General features: G+C 38.0%; 2 protein-coding genes across 3 annotated transcripts in view; both read right to left on the reverse strand.

The window, feature by feature from the left end:
• Window positions 1-4,765: 4,765 nt before the first annotated feature.
• Window positions 4,766-13,249, reverse strand: arl5a (ADP-ribosylation factor-like 5A). Its single transcript, XM_008432321.1, has 6 exons — window positions 12,892-13,249; window positions 9,074-9,134; window positions 8,790-8,937; window positions 7,044-7,127; window positions 5,562-5,713; window positions 4,766-5,436 (listed from the first exon to the last, which is right to left on the reverse strand). Exons 1-6 carry the CDS (start codon window positions 12,935-12,937, stop codon window positions 5,388-5,390), a joined length of 540 nt encoding a protein of 179 aa, XP_008430543.1. The 5' UTR covers window positions 12,938-13,249; the 3' UTR covers window positions 4,766-5,387.
• A 107-nt stretch (window positions 13,250-13,356) lies between these two features.
• The window catches only part of cacnb4a (calcium channel, voltage-dependent, beta 4a subunit), a 34,954-nt gene continuing 24,403 nt past the window's right edge, over window positions 13,357-23,907 (reverse strand). For both annotated transcript variants that reach the window (XM_008432335.2, XM_008432342.2), the window contains 9 exons: window positions 23,269-23,348; window positions 23,070-23,089; window positions 22,080-22,160; window positions 19,164-19,222; window positions 18,970-19,079; window positions 18,684-18,835; window positions 17,811-17,906; window positions 17,505-17,681; window positions 13,357-15,850 (listed from right to left, as the gene is read on the reverse strand). In XM_008432335.2, coding sequence (XP_008430557.1) covers window positions 15,584-15,850; window positions 17,505-17,681; window positions 17,811-17,906; window positions 18,684-18,835; window positions 18,970-19,079; window positions 19,164-19,222; window positions 22,080-22,160; window positions 23,070-23,089; window positions 23,269-23,348 — 1,042 coding nt within the window. In that variant the 3' untranslated portion in view covers window positions 13,357-15,583. The remainder of the gene's footprint in view (window positions 15,851-17,504; window positions 17,682-17,810; window positions 17,907-18,683; window positions 18,836-18,969; window positions 19,080-19,163; window positions 19,223-22,079; window positions 22,161-23,069; window positions 23,090-23,268; window positions 23,349-23,907) is intronic.

Raw genomic sequence — 23,907 nt, forward strand, 5'->3', positions numbered from 1 at the left:
TAAAAAGGTAATCTGCTGCACAAGTACCTAACCTTATAACAATATTCCCTCTCGGTAGAATTTTCCTTCCTCTTGCTGGGGTACAATTATGCATTTTCCAGGCACTTAATGTCATTTTATAGCAAAGGAAATTTGACACCTTGAATTTGGGCCTCTGTCTCTTTAAAAAGTCACACTGTTTCTGAAACTCGGCCTTCAGGAGGTCGTCACAACATGGCTCCTCTATTAACCCTTTAACTACGTTTTTACCAGCGTTGCTCTGAGAAGTAGCTCATATAACGAGCTCAGCTGATGCTCAGTTTGCTAATTGCTGCTGGCTAGTCTGAAGGGGCTGAGTGGAGGGGATCTCTGGGAGGTGAAAGCTCAAAAGCATGGAAACCGCACCTCTGAAGAGGAGCTTCGCCTCGAAGACGGAGCTAGGTCTGCCCAGGGGTTTTGCACAGCTGGATTGTTGCCGTGGGAGATTAAAAGGATTCATAAAAGACTCATGGGGTTGTGTGCCCACACTCTTAGATTTGTGGTCACAACATGACAAAAAGCATTAACACTTTGAACACAAGAACAATTTGTTCCTTTTTGGTTTGCTTTATTGTGAAAGGCGCTAATCTACCACTGGATTGAGTTTAGATTTAAACTATGGGAAATATCTAGAAAGCATAAAACTCATTTGTATCTCAGCTACGGCTTTTCTGGGTGTTTCTAAGTCCGACTGTCAGAGCGAGTTGGTGTCCGGTTTCCACAGACACCAACTCGCCAAGTGACTCGGTGATTAGAAATGACAGAATGGTTACAAGGAAGTAGTCGCCTAAATCTGCATTCAGGCCAATAACTAACGTTTATAACAAATGGCATGGTGATAAATTCATCTGACTACATACCTACGTTTATCTTGCCACCACACAAAGAGAGGAGGACGGTAAAAAAAAAAAAAAATCTCCAGAACTCGCTGCAAAGAGAGTCATCTCGAGGTCAGAGTGGGTCCATAATTATTTATATACACGTTTAATAGCTGTGGATTTTGCTGTTTGTAGAGCGTCCGTTACAATTAGATATTTAGTTTTGCTTTTATCATATATGATAAAAAGAGCACAACTAATATGCTGTGTTTGAGAGCCTTGTTTTAATTAAATATCTGCAGAGAACTGCCAAAAGAGCTGTGAAAGAAAATATTTTCACATTTTTTTATTAGATGACAAATTATATGTTTGTTTGTTTTTTCATTTTCGTTGAATATAAAATGTAAGAATTTCCGTCAATTTTCCCTTGTAAACTAAAATATTAATATTTTTCTTTATTAAGGAACCTGATAAGCAAAACAAACGTTTTCTCTTTTTAACTTAAAAAAACTAAGATTTTTTTCTAGCATTGGTTTTTTTTATTATTGTTTTTTAATGTCTCGGGTGGGGGGGGGGAGAAAAATATACGGTATGTAAGAGTTATATCGACTTGGCAGACCTGGACAAATTTATTCAGTAGAGCTGAAGGCAAATTGACCCTGCAGAGTGTAAATGCTAATGACTCTTATTGTTTGGGGGGTTTTTGTATGCCTTAAGGATTCTGGAGATTTAAATAATGTAAGAAGCTGGATTTAATGTAGAAATCATCTGGTCTTTGCCATAGAATTGACACGATGTGTAGGTTTTCTCTCTTTTTTAAAGAGTTTTATTGTATTTTTACAATAAAACTGTAAAAATACAGTTTTATTTTTAAAACTGTATTTAAAAATAATGTGCTTCTTATTTCTGGCATGTCTATATACTCACTCTTAGTCCCAAGAGGAAAAAGAAGATGGACGGTAGCAGCTGAAAGTTTTTTCTCTCAGTTTTGAAGAGTCAAGCATCTCAAGAGGAATGCTGCTTCATTACAAAATAATAATAAAAAAAAAAACTAACCCAGGAGTTCTGATCTCATTTTTAAAAATAAAAATGTTTTTAAAAGCTGAGTTGCCAAATAAGAATTTATAATTTCTTTATCAAATATATTCTTTTTGAAATTTGTGTTTACTACGATGTAATCCAGGGCAATGTAAGAAACAGAAGAACAAAGTGAAAACAATATATGATTACTGGTGTTTACTCACAACAAAATTCATTATCAAATGATAATTGTTGTTTTATACTTTCAATTTCTGTATTCGTTTTCACCATTATTAATGTAATTCTCTAGACAGTCACCAATATGCTTAAATGCGAGGCAATTGTTTTAGGGATACAACTGAAAATCTGATTTTCCGATACGATACCCAATTCCTTTTATTTAAAACCGATTCAAATATCTCCTAATATTATATGAATAAGGATAAATTTTTCAAAACTAGACCTAAGTGCAGTATTTAAACTTCTATTCACAAAATCATAATAAACAAAATACTAGAACCGTCCTTGATTGAACTGTAGATTCAGCAAATTGTTTTAATTTAACCTATGAGGTTCTCCAAGGTTCACTTATTGGACCCTCACATTTTAACCAAATTCTCATTAACCCTGAAAGAAAGCTGGGATGTTTTAAAAAGAAAACTAAATACACAACCTATTCAGTTTTTCTTTAGTCGAAGCTCAATGTTATTAAAATCTATTTGGTTCATCATTCTTATTTTAGTTACATTTTTTAAAGCTTTTTTTGTTACAAAAAAATACATGTTTTTTTCTGGTAATATAAACAGTATACAGATTTCAAATGCTAAAGAGCATCGCAGTCATTCAGTGAAAGTTGCAGTAAAACAAACAAGCACCCAGGAGGGAGCTGCATGATGCTTAGTCACTGGAAAAAATGACTGATGACCAGTGATACCAGGACACAACAGCTGCAGTACAGACGACGACAACAGAGATACTGCCAGCAGCCAACCTCAGCCCATCAACATGCACAGAAAACATCCCAGTGAGGTAAGGAGTCTCAAATTAAATCATCTGGTTGGTTACAAAGTGACTCTGTAATGCTGGGATGGTTGTTTTTAATAATAAAGACCCTGTAAGCTAATCGATCATCCAGAAGTTTCTCTTATTCTATCTTCTTTTTAATTCATCTAACAGGCTTTTTACTAGAAATGCATGAGGCTTGAGACGGCCATGAAAGATGTTGATTTTGTGTCTTTTGAACTATTTGTATGTTAATTTTTGTGCTAAGTGTTTTGGGATCATCTTCATTCTGAAAGAAGTTATGAAGTCAGCAGTTCAACATCATTCCAGGACATTTAGAAGAGAAAAGGATCAGCAGAGTCAGATCTACCACCACACTTACCAGTGGACATGAGGTACTTACTCTCTTTGTTACAAGCCAAACTCACCTGGAGTGATTGTCGAGCTCATTTCCACTTTGGGCCACATCAAAAATCTGAATGTTCTTAAAGAGCTGGTTGTGTCAGAATCTGTTGATAAGAGCCATTAAACTGTTAAAATATGAATAAATGGCTGTTCCTCCAGGAGTTTGTGATTGTTTTCTTTTTGCAATGTGATGCCAATTTAGGAATATTTGTAAGGAATTTGAGATAATGTATGATGTTACATGTGACTTTACTACTTGACATTAAGGCTGAGGAAGCAGTCACTTAAACTCAATGTTTTTGACCAATTTTGAGAAACATTTGCAGTAAAAATCAGAAAAAATGTGGGGATCTGTTGATTTCGTGTGAATTTTGAGGAAAAACTGGAGGGACTTATTGATGTACGGTAATTTGGAGCCAAGAGGGTCCCATAAAAAGCTATGGCGGGCCAGATTTGGCCCTGGTTCCTTTAGTTTGACACATGTGCATTATACAGTGTGCATAGTTATTAGGAAGGTTTTAATTTTATTTTTACCTACTTCAGCTTGAGCTAAAGTAGGCATCTTTACTAGTTTGATCCAACCCATCCATTGGCTCTTGACAGAACTGGTTTTGCCCATAAAACCTTTAAAACATCAATTTTCAGATTTTCTTGGAACTAATCTTGGTGTTTTCCGTCATCCTGGCTTTGCTGAATATCATGTACTTCTGTTCATTCCAGGCAGGTTGTAGTTCTGATATACAACAGCATGTTCCTGGGAGCTTCCCATTTGATTCTTCAACACTGTTGACCATTTGTAACAAAACCTTTGCTGGTCATACGCTAATATCTTGGAAAATGTCAAGAGTTTCCAGATTTTTCCCTTAGTCTTTAAAACCTATAAGCGACAGAAACTGTGATAATTTTTCACAACTCAATCTAGGGTAATGATCTCCTTGGTCACCACTCATACATTACACAAACACACCACCTTACATCCAATAACTAGTAGAAGTTTATACAGGTCAGATTTGATCAAAATAAGTCTACTAATTGTGCAACAATGAAATTATGTTACCAATTATTTGGTTAAAAAAGGAAGCAAATCACAGGTTGAATTAAAAAAAAAAATCTTAATGAAATAAAAGTTGAATTTCTTTGTAGGCTTTTTCTTCACCAGATACTAATTGATATGTTTTTCATGTTTTCTTGGAAACATCCAGTGGTTCATTAGTACATTTCAAAGCTAACGCTAATCTCTTCATCCCTCGTTGTGTGTTCTCATTCCATCCCGATCTCTCCTCCTCCTCCTCCTCATGCATGGCTCACTCCACTCTACTCCTCTGGTTGCTCATCACTCCCTAAAAAGAGTCAGGAAACATGAGCTCAGGCGACACAGTCTGCCCCCTAAAGGGCAAAAAAAAAAAAAAAAAAAAGCATAACCCCACAATTAATAGACCGAGATCAGATGCAAAAACCTTAACCCTTAAGAAATAGTTTGGCCTAAAAAAAAACAAAGTTCACCCAAACAGATAAAAACACTTTATTTGAGTGAATTTTCATAGGGACTGATGGTAAGAGGGCATATTGTGACGTTTCACCCTCAATCAAGCAAGTTTCAGTCACCGCTGACCATCATCACTCGAACATTCTGCTGCAGGCACCAAGTTAAAGGAGAATACTGGACTGTAACACACAGGGAGGAGGGGCCAATGAAAACCACCACAGCCAGTTTGGAAATACTGCAAGGCCACCGTGGGCTAGACTCACACACAGCTGAAGAAGAAGTCCACCTACAGCTCCAAGTCAGACACTTTGTTGATTTTTTTTTCTTCTTTTTTTCTGTTTCTGAGAAGGAAAACCGTGCAGGAATTTCACCTTAAATATTATGTTTCTCTGTGTCCCTCTGGAAAAATAAAATAAAATAAAAAGTTTCTTTCCTTGATCCGAGTTAAACGTCTTTAGTCGAATAAATTATTACAGGAAAAATGCAAGATCCCGCCAACTATCTGTCCATGTCAGCTTCGAAGGAAATGATGTTGACGACTGACCTCGTCGCATCCTTTAGTCTGGAGGCAGACAAAAAAAAAGAAAGAAGAAGAAACAAAACGGGCACGGTTGTAAACAAATTCACGAGGGTCGTCATCATCTCACACGGAGTCGTGACATCATCCACTCAAGACCTTGACACAACCTGGAGGCGATGGAGACGAGACGGACAGACCAGTGTTAGGATAAGCTTCATTAAGAATGTATTATGGGTTTTTTTCCCTCCCAGATAAAAACACAATGACAGAGTTCAGAAGATGTTGTTCTCACCCCTCCCCGGTGAGGGCGCAACAGGCCTGGATGTGCCACTGGTGGTCTTTGACAGAGGTAAGTTGGAGGCTCTGGGAGATTTCAGCCACAGTCATGCAGCCTTTCACATCCTGCTTGTTCGCAAATATCAACAGACCTGCTTTTCGTAGATCCTGTGAAAGTAAAGGAATGGTATTTTTTACTAGTTTCTTTTCTTTCTTTTATAGTTTTACTAAATCACAAAAAAGAACAAACATGACTCGATAATTCAAAACTAGAACGGATTTGTATTCTTATGTTTTCTTTCTAGCAAAGCACAAATTAAACAACTTTCAGATGACAAAACACATCCAAACACAAGATGCTTAAGAAACTTTTTAACCAAAATTGTATTTATAAGCACAAATAAAGCAGAAAAAAAACTAATCACAAGGTGTACGCACACACATAAAACACAAATTAAAGGCTTAAACACGATTTCAATTTGAACACAGGAGCTCAAACTCCATCACAAGATGAAAATTTGGACTGATGTCAGATATTAATACTCCTGTTATGGCCGATAATTGATATTTACCAATACCATATGCATTTCCCTATACTTTGTAGACACCGTAAAAGTGACTTCACTGCCTACATTACATATTCAAACAGGAACAAGATGGAAATAAATAATTGGTCCAGTTTTAGTTATGGGGCCGACACTGATATGTTAAAAAAAAGACTAACATTGCCTGATACCGATGTTGAAGCCGATATATCGTGCATCCCTCTATAAAACAAATCATAGAACAAAGACCATCCAATATGTATCATGTATTCACCATTATTTGGCTTTTATTGCTTAATCTACAAATTTCAGCTAATCTCAAAAGTCCAAAGCTGATTCCTTTGTTCTTTTCATTTAACTGAGAAAGATATTCATACTTTTACTTTGCTTTCAACTGCACCTCAGCTGTAGGCGGTAAGTCAGAAAACTTTGCAAGAAAGTATTTCTTCAAGCTTTCAAACAACTAAACTTATGTTCCTAAAGCATTTTAGGCCTTTCTAGACAAGATTATGGGCACTTAAAGTAAGAAAATAACTAAAAGGAGCCAGCAAAAGATGAAAACAAAAACAAACATGACAACATTTAAATGTAACACCAGAGAAGAACATAATCTTTGGTGCTTTTTAATGTACAATAAGATTCCAGAGATAAGAGCTGATGTGACAGTTCTCACTCTACAACCAGATCTGATGGGTGTGAATCACCAACAGTGACTTGGCTCAAATTACAAACTGGAACTGCTAGAAAAGCTCCAATCAAAGGAGATTAGGCACAAAAATAATTATAAATACCTCCATGAATATTGTTTTCACCCACCACGGCTGTATCATGTAGCATAAGCTAATAATAACAAGGGTAATGAAATATTGATTTCGAACACATATACGAGTGTGTGCATGAAGCATCTTCAGTCTAAACCTGCTGATTTATAAACATACATGATTATGACTCACTTCATGTGCCAGCATTCTGCAGAGCTCTTCTTTGGTCACCGAGATCCTCTCTCTGTCTGTGCTGTCAACCACAACGATGACAAACTGGACACAAAGGAGAGACAAACAGTCTATTAATAACAGAAATCTGCATCTTACATTTTCAAGAACTGAGACGCCACATAATCAGTCACACTCTCACTAGCCATCAACATTCGCAGTTATTTAGAAGTTAGTGTGAGAAGCCCACACACGCGTCCTTTCCACAAATAAAACTTATTCTCACGGTTATTTTAACTTCTTTTATTTTCTCATTGCAGACTTTATAAATGCAGGGTATGTTCTGTCCTGCTCAGTCAAGTTCACACTACATAATCAGAGTGTCTCAAAAAGGGTCAAAAAAATTTAATTTATCATTTGTTAATGTTTATACATAAGCTAAAATTAATAAGTGGACGTTGGAGACTCCAAATAACACCATCTTGTAATCATGGTTCCTACAATATTACCTAAAAGGCTGCCTTTAAAATCAAATGGCATTTTCAAAATAACATTTCCAGCTCTCTTTGTGACATTTTACACATTTGAATACATAATGTAAACATTTTCTGCTTTATCCATGTATTTCACCCGTGACAGAACAACACGATAAACACGTTAGGGTTTAACGCTGCCGTCTGTCCCAGAGATACTTTTTTGATGTTGCTGTCTTATAATGGAGAGTACGCTAAATCTGGATTGAACTGATCTACAGCACAAAACTGATTACTTTAGGAATGTTTCATACATTTTGTTTGTAAAAAAAAAAAAAAGTTTTAAGATTTCCTAGTTTAACTGCTGTAAGTCCAGATTAAAGCGCAGACTCAAAGATGTTAGAAAAAAAACTGTTAGCAATTTAAACACAAAAGATCTGGGAACTGCATAACTTTTCTAAACTCCACATGAACTCTGTATGTGCACTGCAAAAGTACAAAATCTTACCACGTAATTTTCATCTAGTTTCTAGTGCAAATATTTTAGTACACTTGAAATAAGACAAACTAACTAAAAACTAAGCTTTCAGCAAGAAGTAGGTGCTTTTTCAAGTACACAATTCCTTAAAATTGATGAAAATGTCCTAGTTCCAATAGCAGATAAATTAACTTGCAACATGGGAAAAATGTCTTGTTACAAGTGAAATAATCTGCCAATGAAACAGATACTTTTAAGTAATTATGTACTTAAAGCAAGACCCTATATCTTGCTGAAAAGTTACTTGTGATTTAGTTTCGTCTTATTTCAAGTGTACTAGAATATTTTTTTACTGGAAACTAGACCAAAAATACTTGGTAAGATTTTGTGATTTTGCAGTGTGCCGTTCTTTTCAACAGCATTTGACATCAGCTGAAGAAATGAATGTTTCTTCAGCTGCAACCTGCAGAGATATGCAGCAAGTAAACTTACTAGAGACGTAATTCAGTCATTTGAATCACCTGCGTCAAAGCGAGGAGAAATGCAAGTACCGAATTTGGTTCTCAAATGTGTCCTTCGGTACAATGACAACCTGTTGCTGCTTCTTAATTTTTTTTTGCATAAACAAATTTTAAAAGGTGTTTGTAAATCCAGATCTCCCCTGCAAGTTGAGAAAAAGCTTCCCCGAAGAAATACATCGGTACTTAGTGGAAACCAATAATTTAAAAATCTGTTTCATTTACATTTTCTGCTTTAGATTCTCTCTTTTTTTTTTCCACAAACGGCGAGATAAAAGCAGCTGGGAACAATAACCACCTCTGTGTTGGTGTAGTACGTATTCCAGGACGACCTCAGAGACTCCTGGCCTCCGATGTCCCACATCAGAAAATGGGTGTTGTTGACCACAATTTCCTCCACGTTGCTTCCAATCGTAGGAGAAGTGTGCACCACCTCATTCATTGAGCTGCAGAATCACCCAAAGAATAACAGTTATCGAACACGAACACCAAAGTGTCACAGCTCAACAAATAAGCTTCGTATTCACAGAGAAAAAGCATGCATATTTAATGACTTTCATTGTGGTTTATGGGGTAACTTACAACTGGTAAAGAATGGTAGTCTTGCCCGCATTGTCCAGGCCAACAATAATGACTTTGTGCTCTGAAAAGAAGAGAGGCATCATATCAAAGAATGTGCAAACAACCATGAATTCATAATGTGGGTTTAGTGGCTGGGCATTTGCCGCGTGCCTCTTACATAAACTCAGCAGATGAAAGCTGTGTTTTCTGACGTGGAAGCACACTTCCCCTTTTTTTTTTTTTTTTTCAAGGTTTTGTTGACCTACATTTGAAGGTAGTTTGAAAGAGGGTAATGAGAGAGGGGGGAGACGTGCTGCAAATGTTGTCAGGCCGGGAATCGAACCTGCGACCACCACCAAGAGGACTAAGGCCTCCATGCGTGGGTTGTGCTTTGCCCCTGCGCCACCACAGCACCCACACTTCCCTTTTTGCGTCCTGGCTGAGATTTTGAAAACTGTGAACTCTTGTTTAAGTCACAGATCAATCACAGCAAAACTGCTCATGAGGGGACTGGAGCACAAATATTCACACACAGATACAATTATTATGGGGGAAAGGTCCAAAGAACAGGTGCCATGCTTAAAAAGAGAGAGAGAAAGCTTTCTCTGTTGATTAAGTAACATCTGTTATGGCAAGAATAACAACAACAATGACAAAAGTTCCTATATTTAGATCCTGTGACAAAAAAAAAAAAAGAGGAACAAAAACCAGCTGGTTTTGTTCATAATTGTCAAATGAGCAGAAACTGGAACATGACGGGAAAAGATAAAAGTGCCCATAAAACTATGACGTTCTCTTACTGTACTTTCTGATGTGTAGCGAGTCACATCTCTGAACTAGTTTGCTGATTCAGTCACATTCAAAAGCAGGTGGTATTAGATTTCTGTTATCTGCTCTTGATATTTGTGTATTTTTTAGCATATCAAAACAGAATCGTTCACAAACGTAAAATTTAACTTGAGACCTGTGAAAAAAAAAGACATTATTTTCAGGAGTGTAACACTGTGGCACATTTTTATTATTCACGACATTGTGACGCCTGAGCATTTTACTACAGTAATTTGATTAAATTCCCATTACAAAGAATATCTACACAGCGTTTCCTTGCTAATCTACTCAACGGTGTTTCCACCACTCGCCAACTTAGGTTATTAAATTCTCTCACTTTCAGCTTTGTTCCATTTGCAATAATCATTTGTTTTATCTGTCTTTTTTCTTGATTTGGTCATTTTCCTGTGCATTTCTTAAACGTCTGTCTGTTTTAAACCTTTAAAAGATCCTGATTGGATCAAATTGGCTCCATGAAGATTGATAGATTTACTCTACTGAACACAACCTTCGTGAGCAAGTTAAAATGAAATTATAATGTTGAGGCAATGTTCAATGGTGCTACATTGGTCCTGTCATTCATTCAGATGTTCCTTTGACAGGTACAGCTGGCCCAACAGATTGTGTGACGAAGCTTTTTTTTATTTATGGAAACAGCATTTAGAAGATTTTTAAAGAACACACTACAGTCAAACTTCTATTGGACGTCCTGGACAAAACACCTGATTCACTAAGACTCACTAACTTACAGGACCTGCAGCTAAATGCTTGGTATCAGATGCAATGGAAGGTTTGCAAGGATCTAAATCTTTATAAGTAGAAGATAAAGGCATGTTTTATGAAACTCTGTGCATGAGTGGAAAGTTTACGTAGGAAGATATTCCTGAAAACCTGGTAATGCTGGCCGGAGGGGAGCTAAGGCAGTCCACCAGCGGCCCGCTGTGTTCCTGAAAAACTTTAAAAGTTACAAAAATCTGAAGGTGCATGAGCAGGCATCATAATTTGGAAACAGGCAGGTGGAAGGTTTTCACAGTTCAATGCATTAACTACAAACCTAGCTTAATCGTTTTTGCCTGTCTCTGCGGTGTACACATAAAAAAAAAACCATTTTAAAATAAACAAACGACACTTAGCCTGGTGGGGCGGCAATTAAAGCCTGGTGGGCCACCAGGCTTGTCATACACTGGAATTAGCTCTGATATTGATTTCTAACAAACAAACCAATATCAATTCAAAAGTTTTATTTCTACCGCTTTTACCAATTCACATATGAAAAAAAGTCTAAAAACTGCAACATAAATCTGCTTCATTAGCTCACAAAATTAAAACGACTCACTTGTCATCTTAAGTTACCATTTGATGCAGTAATATAAAGATTCAAACTCTACCTTCCACAGTAAAAATGAGCAAAACTTCACTAAATCTGATTTGTTCAGCCTCCTTGTTCAAATGGGATCCTTATTCTGTTTTATGTCTCTTTGTAAAAGAAACGCGGCATCACTTGTCACGTTAACAGCATCTCATTCGCTGGAACTATAAATTCAGTTCAAATAAATCAGCACTGGATATTTTAATGAAAAAACCCGAAACGTCTCGTGTAAACATTTACGTCTTCTTTATAGTCGCTCAGAAAACTGAAGCTACAGAGGCTTGAAAAGCTGTGGGGAAGCTTATTTCAGAAAACCTTTGATCAACAAACAGTGTTTTGCTCAGACGAGGGTGTGTGTACAGCTCGCTGCTCTGCCAGCAAAAGTGCAACTGGAAAAAAGACGGCAAAGAGTAAGAAAGGTCACGCAGGTGTGAAATTCTGCTGCTTGCAAACCATTTGTATGAAGAAACTGTCAACATCTTTACATGTGGGCTTCATGGGGAGGATGTGAAGTCAACTGTAGAAATGATGAAGATATAACATTTTCAAACCCCTCTTCCATACTCACACGGACTTTAAAAATATTTTTAATTTCAAAGCAAAAGAAAGAAGAAAAACACTACCCCTCCTAGCTATAAGGGTCTTTTTTTTACTGATCCAAATCTTTAATTGTTCAAACTAACCAAATACCACGTGGCAAACCTCACAAACATTGTCAATACACTGTTAAGACACATTTTTGCCAAGGTTCTCATCGGGATGCTTGTTTTTATTAAGCTTAGTCTAAATTAACTTCTGTCCCTTTAAACATCACATCTGGTACTAAAGCAGGGACAGTCATTGTAGAGCACACTGGAACATTTCAGGGCTGCTGGCAACACAAATTCAACAACAAAAGATTTAAATAAACCCTATAGGAGGAACTGATCTACATAAAATACAGAAAAGCTAAGGGATTATCAAGCAACAGCATTTGAGTTTTCATTAATGCACCAGACGCATTAAACACGGTTAGCTTCTGAAGACATGCACTGAGAATAGCTGACAGTTTAAAATGGCACGACGGTGAGGGTCCAACTCAATAGATAAATAGTAATCTGTATTAATAAAACCATTCTGATAAGGTGATGAGCCAGCAGTGGCTCATCAATGTGATTCACCCATTGATCTTTACTTGCCCCGGTAATCATCTGACATGCTCTGTGGAGGGCTGTGGTTGTGTACCCCCTACTCTCCGCTCATAATGCCGGTGGCATCGGCTCAAACTCAACGGGATTCACGTTACAGGGGGTGTCGAAAAGACCTGCTTACCGATTCAAGCTCAAGACGTGGTTTCACTTACCTCCGCTCCCAAAAGCTGGGAGCATAAATAATACAGCACACGGCTAATCAACACTGAGCTAGTAGGAAACAGTGCTCTCCGGCAAATAAAAGCAAAACAGTGGATTTAAATGAGGGTGATTTCCCCCCACACGGACACTTTAATCGTCATGACAGAAACATTTCCACACTGTCATGCACATAAAGCTGGCTTCTTGGCTACTGTGAGGGAACAACCAGTGGGCCTTCTCCGACCAAAGAGGCCAATTAGCTTCCACGACTTCCCACAATCTCACATCCTCTACCAACAGAGCACTCTTACCTTGGTGATTGAAAAGCCTCCATAGCTTCGTAAATAGTATCCCCATGGCTAACGGTGAAGTTTGTTCGATGCCAGCTTTGGAAATATCGGATACCACTTAGCTAGCTAGCATTGATGATATGTATTGCTATCAACTTGACAAAGCTAGATAGCCTGGTAACTACACCGACAAATAGCTGTAAAAGCGTTTAACTACAACCTCCATGCTGGTATCGCCTAATATTACTTGAGAAGTCCCTTTCCAGAAGACATGATATGGAAATATGACGGCTAGGAACGAGAGAACCAAGACGAAAGTGGTAACCAGTGTGGCTAAGTGGTTGATATCAGCTGGCTGTTCTGTTGTAAAGTGCGCTGAGCTGTCAAGTTGGCGCATGCGCACTATCACTCAGTTACAATATAATATAATATAATATAATATAATATAATATAATATAATATAATATAATAAGGATAAAACTACCATCCATACAACAGTGCATTTTATTTCAATACAGTTGTAAAATGACGATGCACACATACATTCTAATTAGTTTATCACTCTCTCACAACCAGTTTTCATATTTTTATGTTGGTGCTAAAACTTCACTGTTTGGAAAAAACAAAAACAAAAGATTTTACTCATTTATGACCCATAGCATGAGAATAACCGCTGCATGTTATAATACAAGGTTCAAGAGTATATCACTGAAAGATTCTGCTCTATTTTTCCTGTGTTTATTGGCAGTGTATATTTAAATAAATAAATAAATAAATAACAAACGAAAAAAACCTGGAAAATCCACTACATTTAGCATAAAGCAGCTTGTAACAGAAGTGAAATTCGGAAAGACATGAAAGTGGTTGATCAGAATCCTCTGATTTTCCCTTAAATTGGTTAAAATCAAATCAGCAGACCGGGTACTGAAAAACAAATTTTTCTTCATTCGTTAGGCACATAAAAACTTAAAACCAGTCATTTTTCCTGTTGTAGACACGTCAATAAATAGCATGTTCTTTTAATTAGCTTTTTGTTTGGTAAAAAATCAGATAAAGACTAGCGGATAGTTCATATTATATTGAATTGAAGTCTACCACCTCTATCAAACAGGAAACAGGGAAAACATTTTTTCCTGTTTGGTTAAAGATAGTTACATGTAACTGTTAGTTACACCTGAAAACAAAGACGACGGTCAGGATCAGCTTCTGCCCGGTGAACATTTTATAGTTGTTATAAAACCGTTTAAAAAAGAAATCTTGATCTGAATTATCTGCAGTACCTTGAATTAAACCAATGGAATGTAATCAGATTTACCAAAAGTAGAATTTTTAGGTTTCTCCTCTGTCATTTTTGACAATATTTACACATGGAAGCCCTCAATATATCACAAACTAAAATCCACTCTTGTATTTTCATAATCATGCCCAGACAAAAAACAAACTAAATGCACATCATAGCATTCCACTACAGCTACAGTGCCTTACAAAAGCATTCGTGTTACCACCTCACTCCTTAATGTATTAGATTTAGGTGCTTTGTGGTAGAGCAACATAAAGTACCAGATCATTTTTAAATGAAAGGAGAATGATACATGCACTTACATTTTGATTTGATTGCAGCTTAAATTTTGTAAGGTGAATGTACCAGAACAGGAGGCTGACATTTTTGCCTATTGAAGCTCGGTGAGATTACGTGGAAATAATCTCAGGTGGATTTAGGCGTAGACTTTGACAGGACCACTTTAACACTAGACACCTAGCATACCTTCTGCATACTCCAATAGTTCTTTTTTCCCCCCCCAAGATTGATGGGTTTTTTTTCGCTTCTTCTTTATACCCACTTTAGCCAGTATCACCACAGGTCTATGCCGCCACCACCATGTTTCATCCCAATTACAACTTCAGCTGTGAATACTCTTGAAAGGCACTGCATATTAAAATAATACACCCATAATTATCCAGACGGGTAAGATAACAAAACGCTACACTTCCGGGTCTTAGTGACCCCTCATTCCTGAGGTTTGGAGCTTTAAACATCTCTGTATTTGCGCAACTTTGCATACGACCGATTGAACAAACATGGGAGTTCAGGGAAAGTAAAGAAGGGGGTTCGGGAAGCTACTGGATGAACTTTGAAGAGGAAAATATATATAATATTGTAAACAAATAGCAAAAGTCAAGAATTTTTTTGAACAAGCTTGCTCACGTCGAGGACGGTAGAACACAAACGTATTATTAATGGCATATTTTTGCTTCCCTCATGTCTTAAGATACGTTTAAACAAGCACTGAGTTGCTGAGTCGCAGCCGAGTTGCTGTCTGGCACCGGCTTCGCAGCCCCCCACCTACATGCTACAGGGACAGCTGAGATGGCAGGGAAAGTGTAGAAGACCCCACACTTTCACTTGCTAGTTGATTTAACTTACAAGCTACTTGTGTGACACATTAAAACAAGCTAAACTTCCACCCTTCGTTTAAAACATAGTTCTTGTGCTACATGTCCACCCTCATATTCACGTCATAGCAAAGGCAGTTGTTTCTTTTTTTATTATTATTATTATTATTAGGTTATAAATGTCCATTTGGCAACAACAACCATGGTCAAAAGGGGATATGAGGTACTACACAGACATAAGAGATAGTTCCAGTTCACATGAGTGAAGTAGACTCATCATGACGGAGCCACCGCCGCCTCAGCGATTGTGACTATCGGCTCACAGCCTGTGCTTGGCGGAGTCCTGGCTGTAGCCTCCGGGGGATCCGCGGTTGCGGTGAGGCTTGTAAGAGTCCTGGTAGGGGTCTTGGTAGTCCTCCTCCATTAGTGGAGAGTGGTCCCTGCTGTGCTGTGAGCCCGACGACAGGCGGTTGTGGTTCTTCCGGGCTCGCTCGTTGTGATAGTTCTCATCTGCGGGCATCAGATTGCGGCGCTCGACGGGAGAATGGTCGGTAGTCGTGTGGTTGCTGTTTCGATTCTTTTGGGCCTATTTGAGAGAGAAATATTATGAATGTGCAGTTTGTATGTATGTATACTGCATGAAAATATACAAAAGACACTTTCCTCACTGTCTGATGTTAACGCAGACCAAACTTGTTCTGTTTTAGGTTAGCTAGGATAACCAAAATTGCCAAATAAATGAGAGAAAGAATATTGTTATCTTCCTAAAATGATGGAATAAATAATTTTTTGCAAAAAGTTTTTTTTTTATTTTTATTTTTTTTTTTAACTTAAATCATCTTTGGGGGGAAAAAAAGGTGGCGACCTTTTTTTTTATTTTCCAAAAATCATTTTTGTAGTCAAAGCATGACTTATGTTAATATTTTAGGAAGGTGACGACATATTTGCTTAGTACTTGGTAGAAATATCCTTTAAAAAGGCAGATGTTTGGGTATCCTTCCACAAACTTCTCTTCGCTTGAGTTTTGACCAACTGTCTTTCATTAAGTCACTTTTTGAATAATTTCATGGTATTCTTCAATTCAATTCTTTAACGCCCTCACATTTTCAAAGTGTCTGACGTGATGATTTGAAACGTGTGGCTAATAAATCAAAACACACAGCCAGCCTGGTGAAGTACTGTACACATCAATTCAAAAACACTTTATAAGCAACTTAAGTAACAGAAGGGAAAATTTCCGGTTCATAGCAGATTCCTTGGTTTGCATGGCAGGAAGTAACATGAAACTTTCTGCAACGTTTGTGTCACAATGAGTATGATATGACTAATGGCTGGTAGGCGGAGCCAACAACCAATCGTCTACCTCGCAAAGGTATTCACACTTTTTAACCTTTTCCATATTATTGTCTTTTTGCAATGACAAACATCAGTGTATTTCACTGACCTGACTGTGTCTGCAAAGTGTGATGTACATTGTGTTTTCATCACGAGGATCAAGAAACAAACCGGACATGTCAGGGAGAAAGCTCTGGAGAAGTTTAACGGAGGGTTATCACAATATCACAAACTCTGACCTTTTTCACCGGGCACAGTTTACATCATCAAAAGAAAGATAATAGCAAAGAAGTAGACAACAGACTTGTGGGAAGTACATTGTATGGATGTATTCCCTGAGCATGGAGAGGTTAGAACTGATTGCAGTGCTATTCTTTTAAAGAAACATGGGCAAAAATCTTAGTCTTGTGGATACATCCAGCAGCTCAAAAGACCTGTGGCTTTAACTCAAGTGAAAGGTTATTCTACAAAGTACTGATTTGAATGCACTCCATACTTCAGATTTTTCTTAGAAAAGAATAAAAATACAAAAAAGCAGGCGCCATGTTCCTTTTACTTCACGATTATGCGCTACTTTGTGTTGTATTTTCACAGAAAACGCCAACAAAAAACACTGAAGTTTGTGTTTGTAGCAAGACGTGAAAAAGATTAAGGTATATGATACATTTTTCAAAGTTTTAAAAGACACGGGTGAATAATAAAGTGTTCGATCTGAGTTTTATGGTTAAGCTTGATATGAATGGTTTGATATTTCGACTGGTCAAAATGGCAAAAAAAAGAAAAAAGATAACTACAAAACTATGAGGAACAGTTAAATATTCAATTACACGCAAAGAAAGGTGAAAATGAATTGAAAATTAATTAACAAACGAAAACAAGCAAACAGAACCCAACTCTGTGTTCACCTGGATGGCAGCGGGAAACGGGGAGAGAGCAGTGGAGCCCAGATTGCGTCCCAGCAGGGGGTTGAGCGGCGTGCTAAGTGAAGTGTGGGTAGCGCGCCAGTACGCCTCCAGGTATTCTGCCAGGTGTTCGCAGGCATCTTCAAGCTGGTTCTCGTCCAAAATGATGTCAAACATCTCCTGGGGTTGTGGAGGGGAAAAAAGGGCAAGGAGAGCGGGGAAAAGTTGCTGGAGTTTGCAAATTTCGTCACTCGTGGTTGCAGAGATAAAACTAATAACAGTATTGGAGAGTGCTTAAAGTTTACTCACAGATGGACACTGGGCTAGTTTTTCTGCTGCAACAAGCTGCACGTTCAAGTGTTTGCTTTGGGACTTCCCTCGTGATTTGATCAGACGCTGCAAGACCTGTTAACACGTTTAAAAGCAGAGAACTCAGCTAAATCTCTCCAAATATGAAATAGAATGGAACAGCTATAAATATTTTTTTTGTGTGATTTTTATGCCTTTCAAAAGTATGAACACTTTTTGAACTTTTCCACGTTTTGTCACATTCCAACCAAAAACTTCGATCAGTTTGATCAAGGATTTTATATGTTAGGCTAATGCAAAGTAACACATACGCTTGAATTGGAAACAAAATGTCCACCATTTCAAAGTATACAGCCTAATCAGAACTAAGCAAACCTCTACCACATGATGAAATAAGATGGTGAATGTTAGTGTCAGTAGGTTGTGTTAATGACTTTAGTTCACACTAGAAACCCAGGTTATTCACTTAAGATTAGCATATCAGCTGCAATGTGGATAGCAAAAGCTAGCTAGCCATGTTCACACAAAACTACAAATAAACATTTGAAAAGTGTGGCAAGCATTTGAATTTAGTTGCCTTTATCTTGTTACCCCTAAATAAAACTCGATGTAACCGATTGGCTACAGATTACTCTGAACTCCAGCCCCATAACGAAGCATGGTGGCGGCAGCATCAGGCTGTGGAGATTTTAAAAAATGTAATAAATAAATCTGAGAACTGTTAGGTCGTAGTTTGTGTTTTGTTTTACTTTGTGTCGGTTTGTTGCGTAAAACACCAAATAAGATCTGCTGGTTTTAACTTAAATATGAAAAAGTTGAAGAGCTCTTAATTCCAAGGCAGGGCACTTTCACATATTTTGCTTTCAGCCTTACCTTAGGAGATGACACCTTAACATGGACAATAATGGGAGCTAATGAGGTCTTGATAAGCTGTGCTGGGTGATTAATGGTGTCTGCATCCAACACCACCAGCTGTAGCGATCTGGCCAACTCAAAGATCCTTTCTATTTCACTCTGGACCTCAGCTGTAAGAAAACAAAGACATATAGCAGGGCGTCTGTGAACAAGCAGCAGCATGAGGCTGAACGCGAGACGTTAATCTGCTCAAACGCACACGAGACATGCACATCATTGAGCGAAACAGTTCCTGTAGCTTTACCGAGGCTGGAGCGGGTGTTGGACCTCTCAATGATGGCCCGTTTACTGGGGTTGTTAAGTACTGACCTCTTGGCCAACGATATATCAGCGGTGACCCTCGTGATGGATATCCTGCAACGATCCATAAACATGAGTAAGCACTGGCAGCCCGGCGGCGACCTAACGAGGGACAGTTTGTTAGCGCTGGCCGCTCACCTTCCATCGAACCTGTGCTTCAGGAAGTCAAACAGCGCTTTCTGCATCATATCTGTCACCTACAGCCACGAGTCAGAGAGACGGGAGAGGAAGTAGTGAAAAGACCGAAACAGAAAACGGCCGTGGTGTTCAGTACTGCCAGACCTTAAAGGTTTCTTCTGTTCTGACATTTTTTTGTCATGTTAAAATTTTAGATTGTTGAACAAGCTTTCACGTCAGAGATAAGTTTTCAAATCAGGATTTCATTAAACCTCTAAGTACACAAAGTTATCTGACGTCGTCAAAGAGCATGGGTATCCAGCGGGTATGATACCCAGTGGGTATCATTCAGCAATAAGAAAGAAACAGCACAAAAAGGGCTTTTAAGAGAGAGCTTCAGGACCAAAAAGAAGAAAAAGGTCTGTCTCATTGCAAAAAGATAAAATAAAAAAATCACACTTTTGATCCCAAGACTTGAAATAAAATGTTCTGCCAACCGATGAATCAAAAGAGAAACATTTTGAAAGTCCCACTGGTGGTAGTAAAACGTCCAGGGTTGCTATGCTACTTCAGTATTAGGATGACTTGATGTAGTCATGAACTTTACTCTGATGTAGTCATGAACTTTACTCTCTACCAGACAACTGGGAAAGGGAATGCCAGATTCAGATCATTTGGTGACCTTGTAAATCCAAAGCACACATGGAAGTCCCTCTCTAAATGGATACACACACATATTTTTGATTAGCCAAGTCATAACATGTACAAGGATGATGTGACTTAACCCAAAAAAGTCAGTTAATGCTTAAAAACACATCCAATGTGGCTGAATTAAAACTAAAGTGAGCCAAAAATTCCCTCACAATGATGTAAAACATTAATGGAGTGTTATAAGCTAACTCTTAAAAAGGGTCTGGTTGTTTTGGATACCCTTTTACCTCCCAAATCCCCCAAAAAACAAAACATAATGTGCTTTCTGTATTTACTCTGGTCAAGTTTGTCTGATTGCAATGTATGAAATCATCTGAAATATTTTAGAAGGGACAAAAATCGCAGCAGACGAAACATTTCATTGCCTTCTCCTAGCGCAAGAAATCGTTACACAATAATGTCTGTAAAAGCTCAAAATACTCATGCTACCACACATACTATGTTAAAATGCAGCAGAAAATGGACAGAAGGATCCTATTACTCCTTGTTGTATGCTTCCCAGTGAACCAGATCTTTGCATTACACACTCCACTGAGCCGGAGCCTCCGATATGGAAAGCGTTTCGAAGAAAGTGATTATCAGCTGCAGTGAATTGTCAGCAAGGCCACCGTACAGGTGAGTAACTGGAGCAGCAACACTGCAACTTTTAATTTAACCTTTCCTGACGGATAGAAGTGCGGTTTGACGACGTGGTTTGGATTAAAAACTCAAACTCAAGGTTAAATAATCAACAATCAAACGGAGGAGAAAGAACCACAGAGAAGCTCTACTGGTGGTTCTACTGGTTCTTCCAGATGCTAACGCTTCATTTAGAATTTAAAAGATAGTGGTAGACAGCTAAGTAATGTAATTAAGAATGAGACTAGTCTGTTGAGTATTAAACATATTTTCATTTACATTAAAACAGCTTGGTTATCCTATTGAGACTGAGGTTTTGTAGAATGGATTGAACATTACGACCCAGTTTGTCTGGTTAGAGTAGAGAGCAGTTCTGTCTCTTCACAGTCCGCCATTTTGAACCACGCAGCCTAATCAGAACTAACCACCAATAAGATAATAAAACAGTGCTGCTATTAGGTTGTGTTAATGACTTTAGTTCACACTAGAACCTCAGTTTATTCACTTACGATTATCATATTAGCAGTGTTTCACGTTTACACATAAAACACACTTTTCAAGAAAAAGTAAGAACATTTTGTTTGGTTGATTAAGTGACCATACACAAATTTACTTACTTTCTTTAAATCTTTGTTGTAAAAGAAATTGTGTGACATAGAGGCATCAGGTTTAAAGAAAAAATAAAGGATAACTCAGATAAATAGTGAAATAAAGGTAAATTTTTTTGTACCAGAGAATTACCCCTAAACATAAAAAATAAGCTTTCTGGTGTGTGTGTGCGTGTGATATGTGAATCAAAGCAGACAACACTGTTTCTGCCTTTGCCAAATCTTTCATCTGAATAAGTCAAATAAGCTTGACTTCATCGTGTCTTGATGTTGTTTGTGATGGAGCATGGAGCACTTGCATGTGCGGTGACTGACAGTGTAGCTGCACATGTGTACTTTTATTAGATTGCTTGTGAACCTGCAGCTTTTATGTCCTCAGAGAAGAGTTTACAGCTACAGAAGGTCAACTGTATCATTTTAACAGGAGGCTGACGCACCACACAAATCTCCTTTTCACCGTCACCTACTCAACCAGCCAAAACAATCGCTACAGCAACAAATCCACGTTTTGTCTGTTCTACCTTTGCTTCAGGGAAACAAAACCAACGGCAACAGACGCCCGGCGTGAAAAAGATTTAGGATTTTTTAAAATAATTTTTGTTTCTTTTTCGCCATCCCACACACTTCATTTCAAAGAGCAGTTCACATTATTCTGTGTTTCTAATTTCGATCCGTGCTCCACTTTTTCAGACCGATGCAGTTTACCCAGAAGGTTGTTGCCAAGGCAACGCCGGGACGGGAGGCAAAGAGCGTGATTCCATGACAACTGACTTCAGCGCTCCCCGTCACCTTTCTGGGTTTGCATTTCCGACCGATAATAAGTGAGGACATTTGATTTTTAATGTCGTGTTTGTGAGAGTCGATGAACAAAAAGTCATCACTGCACGCAGCGGCGTAGAGTTACACTGTTAGAGAGGAAATCTGGTTGAGAAATAAAAGTTCTCCAGGTTATGATGTGAGAATTACAAATAAAAAAGAAAAGAGAGAGGTTGAGACTTGCCTCGTAGCCTTTCAGGGACGGACCTACCAGGACCACCGGCCTCATGGACGGAACCACGTCGTACGGCGGGACGTGTTCAGCCTGGAGAGGTGACAGCACACACAGCTACAGTCACATCGCATAAGTGTCACTCAAGCTTTCCAACTCACTTTGCGGCCCTCCAATAAGTTTAGCAGCAAGTGGTTGTTTTATATATCGCTCCACTGAAACAAAACAACTGGGGGAATGTTGACGTTGATGTAATCTCAGCATAAAGCCTCGTAAAAGTCAGTCAACTCAGAAACATTTTCCTTAGATATATTCATGGCTCAGTCAACCTCCAAAGCTCAAAGTTCAATTTAAAACTAAATATTAAATAATTACATAACAAATTATTGCAAATATGTAGGAGTTATCCATCCAGTCTGACTGAATAGGAGCAACTTTGTGAAAAAGAATTAGCAAAGTAGTCAGTCTCCAGATTTGAAAACCTAGAATAGAGCCATTACACAACCTCAGCGAATGACAAATTATTAACTCTGGATAGATTTGCAATGTGCATTTTTCTTTTAGAATTTGTGCAAAAATGTTAAAACTGTGTATTACCCCCCACCCCCCTCCCACCACCACCACCTTATTTACAGATATGCACAATTGCATATTGCTTAAAATCCAACTAGTACACAAGTTCACTTATAACATATTCTTGGGGGGAAAAAACACACACAGTTTCAGTGGGGAGTTTGCATGTTTCCTCTGTGTGTGTGTGTTTTCTCTAAACCCACGTTTTCTCTTATAGTCCAAAAACATGCAACATATGTGCTGCCCTTAAATAAGAGTGTGTGTGTGTGTGTGTTCATGGCTATTTGGTCTGGCAACCTGACCTTCCAGTTATTAAGCATAAAGTTATGATTAAGAAGGTAACAAACACACTGAAGGCTGTTAGGTGGAACTACATAATTATTATTTTGTTTATATAACAGAAATGTTTAGGAAATCAATCACACTTACCACTTTTTGTTTTTGCTTTCCTGAAATTAAAAGTAGCAAAAGAAAATGCAATTAAGTGCACTGCAAAAATTGCTTCATTGTAGTCATGTGAGAAAAAAAGTAACACAATCACAGCGATACAGAGGCAATAAAATTCAGTTTTTAAAAGATAATGATCTTTTTTTTTTCTCAAAATCAATAGAGTACATATGGGAGTCACCTGCTGAGTTTGGGTTTGGTTTGAACGTCCCTGACACCATTTCTCCCAGACTGGAGGAGGAATTTGCACTGGATTTGCTGCTGCAGTGATGAAAGTAAAGAGGATGAGCAAAGAATCTGATAAATCTGAAGTTCTGTGTTGCATCTGTTAAAAAAAAATGCAATTAGGGCACATTTAAATTATACAACAAAATCTCAACTTAACAATGAACCTACTTTTAATTCTACATAGAAATTGAAATAAAATAAAAAAACAGGCAAAATGAAAGTGTTCAATCAATGTGAAACGTCATTGTAAAGACTGGTAAATAAATAACATACAGAGAAGAGAAGAGGTTGGCACATGAGTTGGAGGTGAAGAAATTATCTTTGGAAGCTGAGCGCCTGAAGTTGAGGTCTGAGGGCAGGTTAAGTGGTGGATCTGTTAATCTGTCTCAAGGTGGTGATGGGTTTTCTGGACATAACTTGGTTAACATGTTGAAGCTGTTGCCTAAGTTTAATGAAARAGATCCTGATGTGTTTTTCTCTTTGTTTGAGGACATGGCAGAGGACAATGACTGGAGTGATCTAGATTGCTCCATGCTGCTGCAAAGTGTGCTTGTGGGTAAGGCCCAAGAAGCATACGTTTCATTAACTTCAG

This window comes from Poecilia reticulata, linkage group LG2 (genome assembly GCF_000633615.1).
Source record: "Poecilia reticulata strain Guanapo linkage group LG2, Guppy_female_1.0+MT, whole genome shotgun sequence".
In the NCBI taxonomy this organism is placed as follows: Eukaryota; Metazoa; Chordata; class Actinopteri; order Cyprinodontiformes; family Poeciliidae; genus Poecilia; species Poecilia reticulata.